The 18,915-nt window shown below is 41.3% G+C and overlaps 1 protein-coding gene across 2 annotated transcripts in view; it reads left to right on the top strand.

The window, feature by feature from the left end:
• The window catches only part of LOC106975947 (class I histocompatibility antigen, Gogo-B*0103 alpha chain-like), a 32,873-nt gene extending 28,195 nt beyond the window's left edge, over positions 1 to 4,678 (top strand). Inside the window, exons 8-11 of one of the 2 annotated variants that reach the window (XR_008298851.1) lie at positions 718 to 750; positions 888 to 935; positions 1,098 to 1,136; positions 1,878 to 4,676. Coding sequence is in view for 1 of the 2 variants with exons in the window: in XM_053223367.1 (XP_053079342.1) it covers positions 718 to 750; positions 888 to 935; positions 1,098 to 1,102 (86 nt within the window). In the remaining variant the exon portion in view is untranslated. Of the gene's footprint in view, positions 1 to 717; positions 751 to 887; positions 936 to 1,097; positions 1,137 to 1,877 lie in introns of both variants that reach the window. The other variant, XM_053223367.1, reaches the window with a different exon arrangement.
• The last annotated feature ends 14,237 nt before the right edge of the window (positions 4,679 to 18,915 follow it).

Here is an 18,915-nt window from a genome sequence, read left to right on the forward strand (position 1 = left end):
ACACGTGCCACAGGCAGCATGGTGGAGCTGCCTAAGCCCCTCATGCTGAGACAGGATAAGGGGGGAGACCTGGACATAGACCCTCTTCTCAGAGGAATCAGGAGCCCTTGTGGAGAACTCCAGCAGGGTGGGGGCTGATGCCTGGGGTCAGGGCCCTCACCTTCCTTCCCCTTCCCAAAGTCACTTCTCAGCCCTCCATCCCTATCATGGGCATCATTGCTGGTCTGGTTCTCCTTGGAGCTGTGATCTGGCATTGCGATCTGGAGGAAGAAGAGCCCAGGTAGGGAAGAGGTGGGAGGATCTGAGTTTTCTGACTCCACTGCAGGGTTTCAAGTCCCAGTGGCAGATTGTCCTGCTTTGTTAATAGGAAGTACCATCCACATGCATGTGCTTGCTCATTCTGGAGCTGACTGCTAACACTCACACTTTTAGTAAATCACATGTGAAAGTGAAGGGCAAATTTTCACCCTAATGAATCTGATGATGGGGACCTGATTCCCAACAGTCATAGGACAGAAGGGAATTCCCCTGCTGAGGACAGACTCCAGAAGTGCAGTTGGTCTGGTCCACACACATGTACTTTTCTTATGTTTCTTGATCCTGCCTTGGGTATGGTTAAGAGTTCTGGAAACTTTCCTGGGATCCAGGACTAGGGACATTCCTTTAGGACATCATGGCTTTCTCCCTGGCCTCTGTCATGATGTCTTCTTCCCACAGGAGGAAAAGGACTGAGCTACTCTCATGCTGCATGTAAGTATGGAGGGGGTGATCCCTGAAACCCTGGGATACTGTAGACAGGACCCCATGGGGAGCTCACCCCCCACCATAGCTCCTCCTTTAGTCTCATCTCCCGTGGCTCTGATCATGTCCTGTTTGTTCTACCCCAGGTGATGACAGTGCCCAGGGCTCTGATGTGTCTCTCGCAACTCCTAAAGGTAAGGCCCTGAGAGACCTGAAGTGTGGGGTTGAGCAGAGGGGACACGACTGGGTTATGGGGGTTCTTTGAGTGGGACATTTTGAGCATATGGTGGGCTGCTCATAATGTCACCACTTAAAGCGACTGACTTGAACTTGTTCATGATTATTTTCTTTCACAGTGTGAGCCAGCCACCTTGTGGGGGACTAAGTAATACAAGGTTAGTTCTCAATCCCACTCCCCATTGTGACTTCAGGAATCTCTGACTGCACTTTCTTTCTGCAAAGTGTGTCTGAATGTGACTTAGCATAATGAGAGGAGGTGGAGAGACTGGCCCAACACGCTGCCCACCATGACACCTCCCCACATTGACCTTTGCCCCTTTCTAATCTACTTTCTTGTTCTAGCAGAAGAAGCAGGACTAGATGTCTCTATCTCTGTCTTAACTTCACATTGCACTGAGTTGCAACATTTTTTATATTGAAAATAGGAATATGAATATAAATTTGTTTTTTTTTCCACATTCTTATCATGGGGGGTTGATTGATGGGTTATTTAAAAGAGATGATTCCTTAAATTTGAGAACAGAAATAAATGGAAGCACTGAGAACCTTCCAGAATACACATGTTTGCTGTGCTTCGTCTGTTGCATGTGGTTACAGGAGAGGCTGTGAGGCACCAGCATGGATGGGACTGTGACCAGTTGGTGCTCAGTGCATTTTGGGCTTTGACATGGTCACTCCTAAGCAGAGTCATTTTCTCTGCTCCTTTGTCCTTGTCTCTTCAGTGCAACTTTGTCCCACCAGGATCTGTGATGACAGGGACTGGGACATCACCCAGGCCTGTACTGTGTCCAGGACAGAGGTAGTTTATGTGGCCAGGTCAGCCTAAGGTCAGGCTTGGGTTAGGCCCTCAGCCCCCATCTTTGAATTTTTGATTTTTTTTCTTTGTTTCCTTGAAGGATTGTGCCCATTCCTGCTCTTATTTTGAGCAATGGGGAACACTTATAAACTGTGTGGTTATGAGAAATCCAAACACCAAGAGCTCCTGAGGCTTTGGGTTTGTCACATATGCCACTGTGGAGAAGGTGGATGCAGCCATGAATGCAAGACCACACAAGCTGGATGTAAGAGTTGTAGAACCAAGGAGGGCTGTCTCCAGAGAAGATTCTCAAAGACCTGGTGCTCACTTAACTGTGAAAAAGATTTTTGTCAGTGGCATTAAAGAAGATACTGAAGGACATCATGTAAGAGATTATTTTGAACAGTATGGGAAAATTGAAGTGATTGAAATCATGACTGACCGAGGCAGTGGTAAAAAGAGAGACTTTGCTTTTGTAACATTTGATGACCATGACTCAGTAGACAAGACTGTCTACAACACCATACTGTGAATGTCACAACTGTGAAGTAAGGAAAGCTCTATCTAAGCAAGAGATGGCTGGTGCTTCATCCAGCAAGGAGATCGAAGTGGTTCTGGAAACTTTGGTGGTGGTCATGGAGGTGGTTTTGGTGGGAATGACAACCTGATAGTCTGTTATAGGATCCAGCTCTTGTCTACACCAGTTTATACTTACAAATAAGTGGAGTGGCATTGGAGGCCGGTGAAGTGACTACTCAAAATGTCTTTTCCCTGTGTTTGTTCTTACTAGATTTTAAAGATCCAGTCTGTGCACTGACATTTTATATTAATTTTTTATACTTCCTCATACTTGGATATATTTCTAAGGAAAGGATCCCTAACATTTATCCAGTTTTTTTTGTTGTTGTTTATTTATTTTTGAAAGAGAGAGAGAGAGCATGCACAAACAGGGGAGGGGCAGAGATAGAAGTGGGACAGGGTATCTGAAGTGGGCTCTGCACTGACAGCAGTGAGCCCGAGGAGGGGCTCAAACCCATGAGCCATGATACCATGACTTGAGCCGAAGTGGTACACTCAACCAACTGAGCCACCCAGGTGCCCCTAACATTTATCAGTTTTTACGTAACACCTCCAAAAAGCTTTTTTTTTTTTTTTAAATCTAGTTTCTTAGTTTAAAGATAGTTCTACTCAAATGTGGTCTACAAAAGCTGATCAGCAAATTGTTTAGTAGACTCAAGGGAATATATAAATCCTTATATTTTGCTTATAAGGAAACCTTCATAGAGCTTTCCAGTTTACTCTCACTCTCCAGTTCTCATGGTGGGCTGGTAACAAAACACTGTAGACTGGTATAGACTAGCGTTGGCTCACAGACTACAAATAGCTTTAGTTTAGATGGACTTGCTTCCTAGCACCTGTCCTGGTCAGGTAAATACTAGTTATTATCATTATTTAAAAAAAATTTTTTAACGTTTATTTATTATTGAGAGACAGAGAGGCACAGAGCATGAGCAGAGGAGGGGCCGAGGGATGGAGAGACACAGAATCTGAAGCAGGCTCCATGCTCTGAGTCGTCAGCACAGAGCCTGATGTGGGGCTCAAATTCACAAACCGCGAGATCATGACCTGAGCCAAAGTCGGACGCTTAACTGACTGAGCCACCCAGGTGCCCCAAATACTAGTTATTATTAAGAAGTTAATGAGGTTCCATTTTCAGTAATGTGGTCTTTTTTAATTGCAGTATAGTTGACACACACTGTAACATTAGTTTCATGTGTACAACATAGTGATTTGACAACTCTACGTGATGCTATGCTCACCACAATGTATAGCTACCATCTGTTATCATACAATGCTATAACAATACCACTGACTATATTCTCTACGCTGTAGCTTTCACCCCTGTGACTTAAATAAAAGCCTGTACCTCACAGTTCCCCTTCACCCATTTTGCCCTTCCCCCACTTACCTCCCCCTGACAACCATCAATTTGTTCTCTATGAGTCTGTTTCTACTTTTGTTTGTGTTTCTTCATTTGTTCTGTTTTTTAGATTTCACAGGTAAGTGAAATCATATGGTATTTTTCTTTTTCTGCCTGACTTATTTCACTTAACATAAGTCCATCCATGTTGCCAAAATGGCAAGATTTCACAATTTTATGGCTAAGTAATATTCCACTGCATATATACTCCACATCTTCCTTATTCATTCATCCATTGATGGACACTTAGGCTGTTTCCATATCTTAGCTATTGTAAATAATGCTACAATAAATATAGGATTGCATGTATCCCTTTGAATTAGCGTTTTTGCTTTTTTGGGTAAATACCCAGTAGTGGAATTATTGGATCATATGATATTCCTATTTTTAATTTTTCCACAATGGTTGTACCAGCTTACATTCCCACCAACAGTGTACAAGGGTTCCTTTTTCTCCACATCCTCACCAACACTTGTTATTTCCTGTCTTTTTTATTTGAGCCGTTCTGACAGGTATGATATCTCACTGTGTTTTTGTTTCTTTTTTTTTTTTAATTTATTTTTTTTAATTTGCATGCAAGTGAGTTAGCATATAGTGCAACAATGTTTTCAAGAGTATATTCCTTAATGCCCCTTACCCATTTAGCCCATCCCCCCCCACAATCCCTCCAGTAACCCTCTATTTGTTCTCCATATTTAAGAGTCTTTTATGTTTTGTCTCCCTCCTTGTTTTTATATTTTTGCTTCCCTTCCCTTATGTTCATCTATTCTGTGTCTTAAAATTCTCATATGAGTGAAGTCATATGATATTTGTCTTTCCCTGACTGACTAATTTTGCTTAGCATAATACCCTCTAGTTCCATCCACCCAGTTGCAAATGGCAATATTTCATTCTTTTTGATTGCCAAGTAATACTCCATTGTATATATATACCATGTCTTCTTTATCCCTTCATCCACTGATGGACATTTAGGCTCTTTCCATACTTTGGCTATTGTTGATAGTGCTGTTATAAACCCATTTTTTCCTTGTTGATCTTCTGTTTAGGTTATCTGTCCATTGCTACAAGTGGGGTGTGAAAGTCCCCTACTATTATTATATTACTATTAGTGGGCTTCTTTAAGATTTTTATTAATTGAGGGTACCTGGGTGGCTCAGTCAGTTGAGTGTCTGACTCTTGATTTCGGCTCAGGTTATGATCTCATGGTTTGTGAGATCAAACCCTGCATTGGGTTCCATCCTGATGGCGTGGAGCCTGCTTGGGATTCTATCTCTCTCCTCTCTCTCTGCTTCTTCCCCCTCGCTTGTGCTTTCTCTCTCTCTTTATCTTAAAATAAAATAAACATTTAAATTTGTTATTAATTGATTTATATATTTGGCTGTTTTCACATTAGGGGCATAAATATTTGCAATCGTTAGATCTCAAAAAAAATTTTTTTAATGTTTATTTTAGAGAGAGAGAGAGACAGAATGTGAGCAGGGAGGGGCAGAGAGAGAGGGAGACACAGAATTTGAAGCAGGCTCCAGGCTCTGGGCTCCGGGCTATAAACACAGAGCTTGATGTGGAGCTTGAACCCACAAACTGTGATATCATGACCTCAGCCGAAGTCAGACACTCAACCGACTCTGTCTCCCAGGTACCTGGAAATTGTTAGATCTTCTTGTTGGATAGGCCCTTAATTATGATATAATACCCTTCTTCACCTCTTGTTACAGTCTTTGGTTTAAAATCTAGTTTGTCTGATATCAGTATGGCTACTCTGGCTTTCTTTTGGCATCCATTAGTATGATAGATGGTTCATCATCTCCTCACTTTCAATCTGCAGGTGTCTTTAGGTCTAAAATGACTCTCTTGTAGGCAACATATAGATGGATCTTTTTAAAAATCCATTCTGATATCCTATGTCTTTTGATTGGAGCATTTAGTCCAGTTACATTCAGAGTAATCAGTGCTGGATATGGATTTGGTGCCATTGTATTACCTGTAAAGTTGTTGTTCCTGTAGATTGTCTCTGTTCCTTTATAGTCTTTGTTGCTTTTGGTCTCTCTTTTCTTCTCAAAGAGTCCCCTTTAATATTTCTTGCAGAGCTGGTTTAGTGTTCATGAACTCCTTTAATTTTTGCTTGTCTTGGAAACTATTTATCTCTCCTTCTATTCTGAATGATAGCCTTGCTGGATAAAGTATTCTTGGCTGCATATTTTTCCCATTTAGCACATTGAATATATCATTTCCCTTCTATCTGCCAAAGTTAGTGGTCTGCTGCTAATCTTATGTGTCTACCCTTTTAGGTTAAGGACCTTTTGTCCCTACCTGCTTTCAGAATTCTCGTTTTCTTTGTATTGTGCAAGTTTTACTTCTATATGTCTCGGTGTTGACCTGTTTTTGTTGATTTTGAAGGGGTTCTCTGTGCCTCTTGTCCTTGAATGCCTGTTTCATTCCCCAGATTAGGGAAATTCTCAGCTATAATTTGTTCAAATAAACCTTCTGTCCTTTCCCCCACTTTTCTTCTGGAACTCCTATGATATCGATATTATTGTGCTTTAAGGAGTCGGTGAGTTCCCTAAATATACATTTGAGATCTAACAGTTTCCTTCCCCTCTTCTTTTCAGTTTCATTATTTTCCATTTTTTTAAGAGAGGAAGAGAGAGCATGAGTGGGGGTGGGGCAGAGAGAGAGAGGGAGAGAGACAGAATCATAAACAGGGTGCATGCACCAGTGCAGAGGCCTACACGGGACTCCATCTCATGACGCTGAGATCATGACCTGAGCTAAAAACAAGAGTTAGATGCTGAGATACCCAGGGGCCACCATAATTTTATCTTCTATGTCACCTATTCATTTTCTGTTTCTTCCATCCTTGTTGTGATTATATACAGTCAGTTTTGCATTTCAGTTATAGCATTTTTTCTTATTTTGGCCTGGCTAGTTGTTAGGTCTTTTGTCTCTGAGGCAAGGGCTTCTCTGGTGCCTTCTATGCTTCTTTCAAGCCCAGCTAGTATTCTTATGATTGTTGTTCTAAATTCTTGTTCAGATATATTGCTTGTATCTGTTTTGAGTAAATCCGTAGTTGTGATTTCTTTTTGATGTTTCTTTTGGGGACAATTCCTCCATCTCATCATTTTGTATAGGTTTCTGTCTTTTGTGTGTTATGAAAGCTTGTTATGTTTCCTGCTCCTGAGAGTAATGCTATATTAAGAAGGGGTATTACACTGTCCAGGGGCTGGTGCTTCAGGAAGTGTTTCTGGTGTATGCTGGGTGCTCTTGTGTTTGGCTGCTTTTTCCTTCAGGTTAGTTCTCCGTAGTGTTCTTCCTTGCTTGCAGTGGGGAGTTTTTGGACCTTTAACTAGGTGTGCTTCGATTTGTTAAAATAAACCTGATTAAAAAAAAAAAAAGAAAGAAACCTGAGCCATTGATGTTCTATTGTATTCCTCTGCCTATAATCTCTTGTCCCAGGCATCCATGGGTCTGCATTTCACCTATAGCTTTCACAGGTTTTAGCACTTATCATTACCTTCTGCAGATGTTCCCAGCATGAGATATATATTATACTAGGTTTCCCTATGTGAGTTCTGAGTCAGATGAAACAGAGAACAATCCCTTCCCTGGGTAGCCAAGAGGTTAGAATGTTGAAAGTAGGTTCTACTTTTGTTCCTTCCAGCCTGCAGAAAGAAAGTGGGAATTGAGCTCTTTGTCCCAAATGCCCCATGCCATCCTGGAGTGGGAGTTGGACAAAGATGAGTAAAATGTCACAACATTTCCTACCATTTTGAATGTTACTTTTCTTGACTGGATGTTTGCTTGGTGGCTCTACCTCTTTGAGCAATTTCCAGAATTCCTATATAGTTATTTTTGTCAGTCTCTACTTATTGTTTCAAACATTTTTGTGGAGGAATAGGGCCTAGTCTACAATCTTACTGATGTCCTGAACAAGATTCTTCCCTTTGTATTGCAATATAATAATTCAGAGCTTGATATGTAGATGAACCTGAATACCAGAAATATCAATGTATCAGTCAAGTTACCTCGAAAAACTGAATAGTATCAGGGAAATACAAATCAAAACCATACTGAGATATCACCTCATGGCAGTCAGAGTGGCTAAAATGAACAAATCAGAAGACTATAGATGCTGGAGAGGATGTGGAGAAATGGGAACCCTTTTGCACTGTTGGTGGGAATGCAAACTGGTGCAGCCACTCTGGAAAACAGTGTGGAGGTTCCTCAAAAAATTAAAAATAGATCTACCCTATGACCCAGCAATAACACTGTTAGGAATTTACCCAAGGGATACAGGAGTGCTGATGCATAGGGGCACTTGTACCCCAATGTTTATAGCAGCACTCTCAACAATAGCCAAATTATGGAAAGAGCCTAAATGTCTATCAACTGATCAATGGATAAAGAAATTGTGGTTTATATACACAATGGAATACTACTTGGCAATGAGAAAGAATGAAATATGGCCTTTTGTAGCAACGTGGATGGAACTGGAGAGTATTATGCTGAGTGAAATAAGTCATACAGAGAAAGACAGATACCATATGTTTTCACTCTTATGTGGATCCTGAGAAACTTAACAGAAGACCATGGGGGAGGGGAAAGAAAAAAAAAGTTATAAAGGGAAGGAAGCAAACCATAAGAGACTCTTTAAAACAGAATAAATTGAGGGTTGATGGGGGATGGGAGGGAGGGGAAAGTGGGTGATGGGCATTGAGAAGGGCACCTTTTGGGATGAGCACTGGGTGTTGTATGGAAACCAATTTGACAATAAATTTCATATTAAAAAAAGAAAAACTGAATAGTATATATATTTATCTTATAGAAATATATTTATATTATATATTTTATATATAAATATTGATAAACATAGATATAGCTGATATAGATATAGATGATATAGATATAGATGTATCTCCCAAATCTTTATCCCTGAAAGGTCTGGGTCATTAATAGTCCTGCCTGAATAGTTTTCCATTGACTTTAATTAGAGGTCATGATAGTACTAAGTGATGCCCTAAGTTATCTTCTCTATTTTAAACATACTCTTTCTTAGCATCACTGTGTAGTAGCAGCTCAATTGCCCTTGATAATCATGATCAGTCACTCCAGTCAGTACAATAATTACTGTCTTTGAGTGTTTAGAGGCATGACGAGCCAAAGTGGGTGGGTGGTAGTCTTAAATTCCATTTCAATGGAATCATTGCTGTGTCTTCTAGTGAAAGCATTCCTCTCTTTGGAACTGATACCTCTAAGCCACATAGCATAAGGTCATGTGGATAGGGAGCAAAAATGTTGCTAGTGGATCCCTAAATAGTGAGTGGTGTCACTTCCATTTCCACATCCTTGATTTCTGAACCTGTAAATCCTGGCTATGAGAGAAATGGCAGCATATATTGGACTCTGTTTAGAGCCCCCTGGAAAACATTGCCCCAAATCTGCAAGGGATTAGCACCTAGATGGCACTCTGAGTCTTCAAAAGGTCATTCTTCATTCTATCAAGCCAGCTCCTTCAGAATAATGAAGAACATGGTAAAACCAATGAATTGAATGCCCATGAACACCTTGCCATACTTTATTTGCTGGAAATGAGTTGCTTGATCAGGAGCAATGCTGTATGGAATACCATAATAGTAGGTATTGCATTCTGTAGTCCATAGATGTTGTTTGGCAGAATCATTGGCAAAGGCAAGTACATATCCAGAGAAAATGTCTATTCTAGTTAGAGCAAAACGTTGCATGTTCCATAATGGAAGCAAGTCCAATGTAATTAACGTGCCACAGGTATCTGGATGATTACCCCAGAGAATATTGTCATGTCAGGGACTCAATGGTGGTCTCTGCTGTTGGCAAATTGGGAACTCATCAGTGGCTGTAGCTAGGTTGAGATTAGTGGGGAGAAATCTATGTTGCTGAGCCTATGTATAATCTCCACCCCTGTCATCATGGCCACTTTGTTCATGAGCCCATTAAGCAAAGAGGCTGATAGGTTTCCATAGGATGAGTCATCTTATCCACTTTATTAAAATCATCCCTTTCTGAGGTCACCTTTTGATGGGCATTTGCATGGGACATAAATATCTTTACATTTTTGTCCCCAGAGAATTCTGTCCACACACCTATTCCCCAGTTCTTCTTGCCACCAACTTTTCAGTTATGTTCCTTTCAAGTCCATCCAGTCAAAGCACTAGCCATAGCCTATGAATTGGTATACAATCACACCTCTGGTAATCTCTCCTTCCAAACAAAATGTACAACCAGCTGCATTACTGGGAAGATTTTCCCTCACAACTGTCCTTAGGAGATGACCTTGAAAGGGGCTGTCATGCTGCTATTCACTTTTGTAGTGCCTGTGTACTATGCAGAGCTATCTATAAACCAAGCCTGACTTTTGTCTTCCTTAGGCAACCATGTGCAGGGAATTCATAAATCCAGGCTGGGAGAGATTAGGTAAAAATGTAGAAGGAATTGGGGCAGTGGACATTTGATCCATTTCTTCACATAATTTACACATGTCTTCAGAGCCTGGTTGAGCCCAATACCATTATATTTGGTGATGAAGTGCTGCTATATACAACCAACTTTATGGTTTGGTGAGTTGTACAAACCCAGTTCATTATGGGCAATTCAGATGGGGGACAAGTTATTCTCAATTGATGGCAGAACTTTGCCCCTAAATCCTGTGTGCACACTGTTATTCACACATAGGGGTCTCTGCCAAAGGCTCCAAAGAGTAGCTATATCTGTCACAATTCAAGCATGCGTGGACCTGCAAGATCATATAGTCCAAGTGGCAAAGCAGCTTGTAACCAGCCTGTACCTGTAGTTCTCTTGTTCTTGGCCCTGCTCAAAACTAACGGTTTTTCAGATCACTCAGTAAATGAGCTAGAGTCCACACATAAATGAGGCATATGCTGACCCCCAAATCCAAAGTGGACAACTAGGCATTATGCCTCTTTTGTGGCTGTAGGAGGGGTCAGATGTAACTACTTACCTTTCACATTAGAAAAGGTATGTTAACATGCCCCAGAACACTGGACCCACTACAAATTTCATTTACGTGAAAGGCTCCTGAACTTATCAGATTTATTTCCCATCCTCTAACACACAAATGTCCTACCAACAAGTCTGTAACAGTTGCTACTTCTTGATCACTAGATCCAATAAGCAAAATGTCATGAATGCAATGTACCATTGAATGTCTTGTCATAGGGAAAGGTGATCAATATTTCTGCAAACTAAATTATGACATAAGGCTGGAGAGTTAATATACCCATGAAGTAGGACAGGGCAGGTATATTGCTGGTCTTGCTAGTTGAAATCAAACTGCTTCTTGTATTCTTTATCAACAAGTATGGAAGAAAAAAGCTTTTGCCAGATTGATAGCTGCACTCCAGGTAACAGGAAATATGTTAATTTTCTCAAGGAAACCACATCTGGCACAGCACCTCATTGGGGTCATCCTCCTGATTAAACTGATGATACTCCACTGCCATTCATCAAGACTTATCTGTTTTTTGCATATACCAAATAGGCAAGTTGAAAGGGGATGTTGTGAGAAACACTACCTCTGCATCCTTATGTCTTTGATGGTGACACTAATCTCTTTATTCCCTCCAGGAATGCACTATTGCTTTTGGTTAACTCTTTTCCTAGGTAAAGGCCTTTCTAGTGGCTTCCACTTAGCCTTTCCTACCACAATATCCCCCATTCCACAGGTCAAGGAACCAATGTGAGGGTTCTTCCACTTGCTGAGTAGGTCTATTCAGATTATGTATTTCGGAGTTGGGGGAAGTGACTAAGTTCAAGACTCACAAGGCCTGCTGTGAGAATGACCTGAGCTAAAACTTCATTCATCACCTAACCTCCAGACTGTGACCGGTAGCCCACAGTGCAGTTTTGGGTTTCCTGGAATTAGTATCAGCTCAGAGCCAGTGTCTAGTCTTCCCTCAAATATCTGATTATTTCCTTTTCCCCAGTGCATAGACACCCTAGTAATATGCCATAGGTTCCTTTAGGGAAAGCTGGGACAAAGATTAACAGTATAATTTTTTTGCAATATACCAGTGTCATTCATAAAGTGGATCCAGTCCCCATTTTGTTCATAGGGTCTTGGGTCTATAAACTGGCTCAAGTCTGGGAATTGACTGAGGAGGCTCTCTGTTTGGGTGATTCCATTTAGAACTCTGCTCACTAGATCTAGAACACTTCTGCTTATATAGATCAAATAAGGGTTGAGTAGATTGCCCATTTGTTTAAATTTTAGGGACATCATCCATGGTCAACTAGCCATTGCCAGTCAGACTATTGTGATTAATGCTTTAAGTATGCTGTCCATTATGGCAACCCTGCATTTGGTGATTAAGTGCCTCCTCTTGGACCCTGTCACCCCAGGTTACAATGATCTACATTGCCTTTAGGAGTCCTAGTTCAGGGGCCCCTGGGTGGCTCAGTCGGTTAAGCATCTGACTTTGGCTGAGGTCATGATCTCGAGGTTTGTGAGTTCAAGCCCTACATTTGGCTCTGTGCTGACAGCTTGGAGCCTGGAGCCTGCTTCAGATTCTGGGTTTCTCTCTCTCTCTGCTCTTCCTCCACTTGAGCTCTGTCTTTGTCTCTTTTTCTGAAAAATAAATAAACATAAAAAAAAAAAGAGTTGCAGTTCAGGGTAGTACTTCTCATGGTAATTCCTGACCTACAGAGAAGAGTGACCACAGAGTTCTTCAAGGAAGCTGGGGTTCCCCTCACTGAAAGATGTGTCCTCTAGACCCTCTTAACATGAATAAGCATGTATTATAAGACAAATCTATTCTAACATTCTAATTTCCCTAAGCCTTTGGGTATCTTCCTCTACATTATATGAAGGCAATTCTGGCATTTCAAATTTCTTTAGTGTAGACCACATTTTGGTCCATGTTTCAGTCAACCAAAATACAACCTGTTAGAACCTTGTCTATCTCCTTAAGCTACAATATTGAGTCCAGAATCTCTTCTAGTGGGCTCATGTCAATAACTATAGACTCACCCAACTTTACATTTCTTCTACCATAATTCCAGACCCCTAATGTTCATTCCCACACATATTGCCTGGATTTCTTTATTCTTTCTTTCTTTCTTTTTTTTTTTTAATTTTTAAAGGTTTATTTATTTTAGAGAAAGAGAGAGAGAGAGAGAGAGAGAGAGAGAGAGAAGCGGAGAGAGATAGAAACACAGAATCTGAAGCAGGTTTCAGGCTCTGAGCTGTTAGCACAGAGCTGGTCACGGGGCTTGAACTCACAGGTCATGAGATCATGACCTGAGCTGAAGTCAGACACTCAACCGACTGACTGAGCCACCCAGGTGCCCCACATGTTGCTTGGATTTCTGTCTGTATAAATTAGAAAAATCATGCAGTGCTTTTGGGGTGAAGCTCACTCCTAATGGTTTACATTATCAATCTTACCTTTCAGGGCCTGCTGGGACTAGAGTGTAGTTATAGGTCTATAAGCAAATGAGCGAGGGGTAGGAATCAGTCCTGAGAGGGGAATCAGCAGTGTCTTACAAGGTGACTACCTCAGGGGAGGCCATTAAAGTGTCCACAGGCAAAGCAGGGTTAACTTCCTCAGATGGGGGTCAAAGGACTGATTCTACTGTTAAAGAAGACTGTGCAGAATTTGGGAGTTCAATGTCTCTAGTTATCAGGATCTGCCCATATGTTCCTATTCCAATTTTCAGGATCCCACTCCTTTCCAATAAATGCCCTCACTTTAACAGCAGACATAATATCAGGTTGGGAATTCAATTTGTAATTTATCCACTTGCGAGATGAGACTGCAGGTTTGGTGTTTGGAAAGTTAAGCTCTGGCAACAGAAGATGAATTTTTGCTTCAGAGCAGACAGAAATTTTCAGGTGATTTACGTGGCCCTTGAGCTGGGAAGTTGAATCCCTGAGCCCATCCTTTCCTTTCCTTAATTTGTCTAACACAATTAGCAGCAAACAGTCAATCTTACTATGTTTGTTAGTTTGATGAAAGTGTTCTAATATATCAAATACATGGTCACCTATGTACTTTGCCTTTTATAAGTATTTGATTAGAGTATCCAGTTGTGACATTCTGAGTATCTCTACTGCCATGGATTGTCAAGTGCCCTTTTTACTACTTAAAATAAAGTCATTAGTGCCTTTAAATCTTATCAGATTGAAGAACCAATTCCAGAAACCCCATAATCATTTCAGGCCTTAATAAATATTAAGGAATTAGCTTATACAATTGTAGAGAGTGGCAAGCACGAACCCTGTATATGTTATAAGAATGGAAATTCAGACAGGAGTTGGTGTGGTAGTTCTGAGGCAGAATTTCTTCTTCTCTGGAAACCTCAGTTTTTGCTCTTAGGGCCTTCAACTGAGTAGAATAGGCCCACTCACATTATCAAGGGTAACCTCAATTTACTTAAAGTCAAATGATTTCAGATGTTAACCATAGGTGCAAACCCAATCCTAACATGTACAAAATGTCTTCACATTACCACTTAGATTAATGTTATTAAAAAAACTGGGTGCTATAGCCTAGTCAAGATGACATAAAACTAATCAGCATACATAAGGTATGAAAAGGAGATAATCATTCAGTGTGTGAGAAAATAATAAAAATTTAATTACTCCCTAAGCTCTAAGTTGTTTCATTGATTTGTGTTTAGCAAATGTGGGGATAAAAGAAATAGTAAACAAAAATTTATGTCCCTTAAAATTTCAATAAATTACAAAAATCCCTTCATGGGTGGCACTGTGTATACCCATCACATCCATCTGGTTTCACATGTAGAGACATTAACATTGGTTAGTGGGTTCAGGTGATGACCACCTTATATCCAACCACTATAAAGTCCCCTCAACACTCTTTCAACTAATAGTCAAATATCCACTGATGATCTTTACCTATACTCATTACTTCATTAGGGGCTATAAAAGGATGATTTTTCTCTCATTCATTCTGAATTTGTTAATTGGAATCCTGTTGGAAAGATGATGCTTCCCCATCATTAATTTGGGTCCTCTGAAATAAATTTCTGACCAAAAAAAAAAAAAAATAGGATAATGGCTTGAATTCCCTATTTATTTGTTTATTAAAGTGAGTTTGTAAACAAAAACAAAAAAGAAAAAAATATATAAAACAAAACAAAAGAAGAAAAAGGAGTTTGTGCCAAAAGTGATAAAAGGTTCAATTATATTTTACTAATTCAAGTGTAAAACACACTTAATTTTCACAAAATTAACACACCTCTTTTACAACCCATAGGTCAAGAAATAGAACATTACCAGCACCACAGAAAGCCTTCTCACACACCCCTCAATCATTGAGCTCTTCTTCCTGCCCCCAAATAACCATTAATCTGAATTTTAGCAACAGATTACTTTTTTCTGTTTAAAACTTTATATAGATGGAATCATACATTGTGTGTTGTGTGCATAACAATATTATTTGTGAGATTCATCTGTGTAATTGTGGGTAGCTGTATTTTGTCCATTTTTGTTACTTGTGTAGCATCCTATTATGTGAACATGAGTCAGTTTATCCACTGTACTGCTAATAAATTTTGGGATTGTTTCCATCTTTTGACTATCACAACCAAAACTGCTTTGAATACATCGATGTTTCACATTTTGTTGTTGTTGTTGTTGTTGTTGTTGTTGTTGTTATATACCTAAAAGTGGAATCCACAAGTATAGGGAAGGTGAATCTTTATCTTTGGAAGATAAGGACAAGCCAATTTTCAAATTGGTTGAACCTATTTATTCTTTTCAACAGCAGTGCTCAGCTCTTTCACATCCTTGTCAACAGCTGACATTGACAGATTTTCTCATTTAGAACATTATGGTTGGTGCGTAGTGGCTTTTAATCTTGGGGAATTTTTTTTGACTCAAAGGACACCGAGTCTATATGCTCAATGTGGAAATAAAAGGATGTCACTGGATCATTTCATGAGGTCATGTACTGCTTATAGACTTGCTCTTAAGGTCAGTCACTAGACTGGAACTTACAGGCAAACCACAGACTGAAGATTCTAACTAAAGAAGGGAGTAAAAATATTAAAAAAAAACACAAAAAACAAAAGAAGGGAGTAAAGACTATGCCTTACTTTGTCATGCACTATATTGCAGAGAGAGAGAGTTCTTTTGCTTCAGGTTAAGGAAAGTCAAGGTGAACTATCATGGCCCAGGGTAGTGATAAAGAGCTGATGGAAATGATTAAGGATGCTGCAATACGTAGAGTTACACACTGTGAACCAGTGGTGTCTAAATGCACCAGATAGTGTCAGTTCCCATGGTGAATTTCCTTCAGTGAAAAAGCCTGGGGGAAGAGGCAGGCCTCAGAAAAAGGCTTAAGATGGTAATAATAAAACAACAGCCAAAATAATACTATCTAACAATATATAGTGCTTTGCACATGTTAAGACATTTCACCCTTTTAATAAATGACTGTGGTGTCTTTTCCAGTTTTCAAGATGAGCACACAGGTATAGAGAGTTTAATTCACTTATCTAAGGCCACACAAAAAGTAAATGGTGGAGCCTGAATTAGAACCCAGGCAATCTTGCCTCAGGGCTCTGCTCCTGACTCTGTACTATCCATAGAATCAGGTTTGGGGGTTGGGGGATTCATGCAGAGAGATTCTGGGAAAGGAAGAAAAGGAAAAGGGGACAGGTAATCTTATTATGATCCAACAGACTTAAAAAAAAAAAAAAAAGCATGTCTGGACTAATGGGATGCATCCTACCCTGTTGCTGAAAATAAAATAATGAAAGCCTGAACATGTCTAGGTTCAGATCTCAAAATCTTCAGTGCACATTGAGCATAATGGCTCGGTAGGGAAGCCCAACTTAGCAGAGATCCAAATGGTGGGGACTGCAAATCATCCTGGGAATTACCCTTAGTTTTTACACACCTGTGTCAGGTATTTATGATTGCTTTAGCAAAGCACAGATGACACAGAATTATGTCTAGTTTCCTCTGGGTTTTGAGGTTGTAGAGAAGCCAATCAGGTTAGTTAATAATCTACATTTATATTATCCACACCAGTGGGTAGGGACCTTGTATTTGGCCCCAAGTCCAAGGCATTCAGAGGCCAGACCATGAAGTTCCAAATCCTCCTTCTGCTCCACTCTGGAGCCCGTTTACTAATTATGGTAAATCTGGAGTCATTTTACTGATTAAGCTCACTATGGGCTGGTGAGCATGGAGTCTGGAGAAACTGATAACGAGGAAGGAGGAGCAAAGGAAGGCTATCTGAGTGGGTGCTTGGGCAAAGAGAATAGCCCATCTCTACTTCCTCCCAAAGCCCTGGACATCTCCTCTTCCCTACACCTTTCTACCCTTTCTGTCCTCGTCCCCTAGCTCTCTTTCTTCCCTACTTGCCTTGTCCATCAACAAAAATAAATTGCCTTTCCTTGGAGAAGAGTTCACTCTATGAAGTAGGGAGAGCAAGAAGGATTGCCTGGGGCTGGAGCAGCTGGATGACCTTGATGGTTCACCTAGAGTGTCCCAGGATCAAGTGTCCAAGGTAGAATGGGCCAATGACTGCTCCATGGGTAAAGAGAAGCCTCAGGGAAGACACTTACAGAGCCATGTTTGCATTTGAGCATCTCCAGTTTAAGGAGGCAGATGTGAAGCAGAACCCTGCCCTCAGGGTTGCCCTCTCCCTAGGACTTTTTCCAGGCTTTTACTTTCCACCCCCCACCCCACCTCCTTCAGTTTCTTCTGATTGTTCTCATGACTCATATGCACTTTTGTTGGGATTAGATCTTAGGATTCTGGAAAAGCCCATCAAAGTTAGTGGAGGTTTGTGTTTATAGAAGTGGGTGGGGATTTCAGAGTTAGTTCTCCACAGATATTGAGATGTCTGGAGAAGTTGGTGCAAGCAGTTCCTAACCATCCTTCTACTCATTTGGGGATCCCTGACCCTGACTAAAACCCAGGCCGTCTCCCTAACTCTGGTCCCTTCTGTCCACCCTGTCCCTCTCCTGGCCTCTCTGTCTTTCTGTCCCTCTCATCTGTCCCAGCTGCACAAAGCAATAACAGGCCCCCAGGGATGCCTCTCTGGACAAAGGTGGGGTGCAGAAGGGAGCCCAGGGAGCAGCAGAGCCAGAAGGGGGGAGGGTGGGTTCACAGCCCACTCCCTGTTGGACCCCAAGGTAACTGTTTCCACCCCTGGCACTCACTGCCTGGTGTATTTCCACACCATGTCTGTCCACCTGGCATAAGCAAGCCTGGCTTCCTGCCACTGCCTTCATGGACCACAAACAGTTCCGGCACTTGGACAGGCCACTGTGCTCATCACAGCATGAGCTGTGGGCAACGTGGCTGGAGGACAGGAGACCTAACTATTGAGATCAGAAGGATAAGGGTACAGAAATACTTCTGTAGTGTTAGCGGTGCCAGCAGAGTTTGGACTGTCCAGCAAGGCTTGTGAGTGATGTCGAGATTCTTGTAAGGACAAGCTGGGCTTTCCCAACTTTAGACCAAAGGGTTTTCACCATGTTGTGTCCCGGGAATGCACTGACCACCCTTCCCCCTCCCAGCCTGGGAAATGTGTGTAGCATTTTGCTTCAGCTGTCATATTCAATCTGGTTTGTCACTGATTCTTGGTCCCTGGTCTCAGTCTTATAGATGTTGGTGACCCCAATGGGAGCTTCTCCAGGGGACACTTTTAGCCCCTTAGAATGGTGAGGATTTCATCTCTCTGAAGGAGGACTAACAGTATGGACGATGGCAGGCAGGTTGGCTACTGAGGCCAAGGACGATGGAGGAAAGATAATGGAAAGATCTTTTGCAAAGATCCTGAGGTGCTACTTGACTCGTGTGTGGGCTCACAACTCCACTTGGAGGTCACAAATGAGCTGCTGCTGCCCTAAGATTCTGGGGGGAACCCACCACCTCCATGGTCACCTGTTGGGGAAGGAAAGAGTCCTCTGTTGGCCTCACTCAAGGGAGGGTGGGGACAGGACTGACCCCTGCATCCACCTCTTGTCCCGACAGATAACTGGGCTATGTGAGATTTCAGACATATTTTCTGTGGGTAGCTTGCCTAGAATGACCCCAATTCCATTCATGTCCTTTTTAATGAAAGATCCTAAGGTTTGAGTAAGGTCAGAGAAAGGGCCAGTGAGAGAGAAGAAGGGAAAGTCA

Source organism: Acinonyx jubatus, chromosome B2, assembly GCF_027475565.1.
Source record: "Acinonyx jubatus isolate Ajub_Pintada_27869175 chromosome B2, VMU_Ajub_asm_v1.0, whole genome shotgun sequence".
Taxonomy (NCBI): Eukaryota; Metazoa; Chordata; class Mammalia; order Carnivora; family Felidae; genus Acinonyx; species Acinonyx jubatus.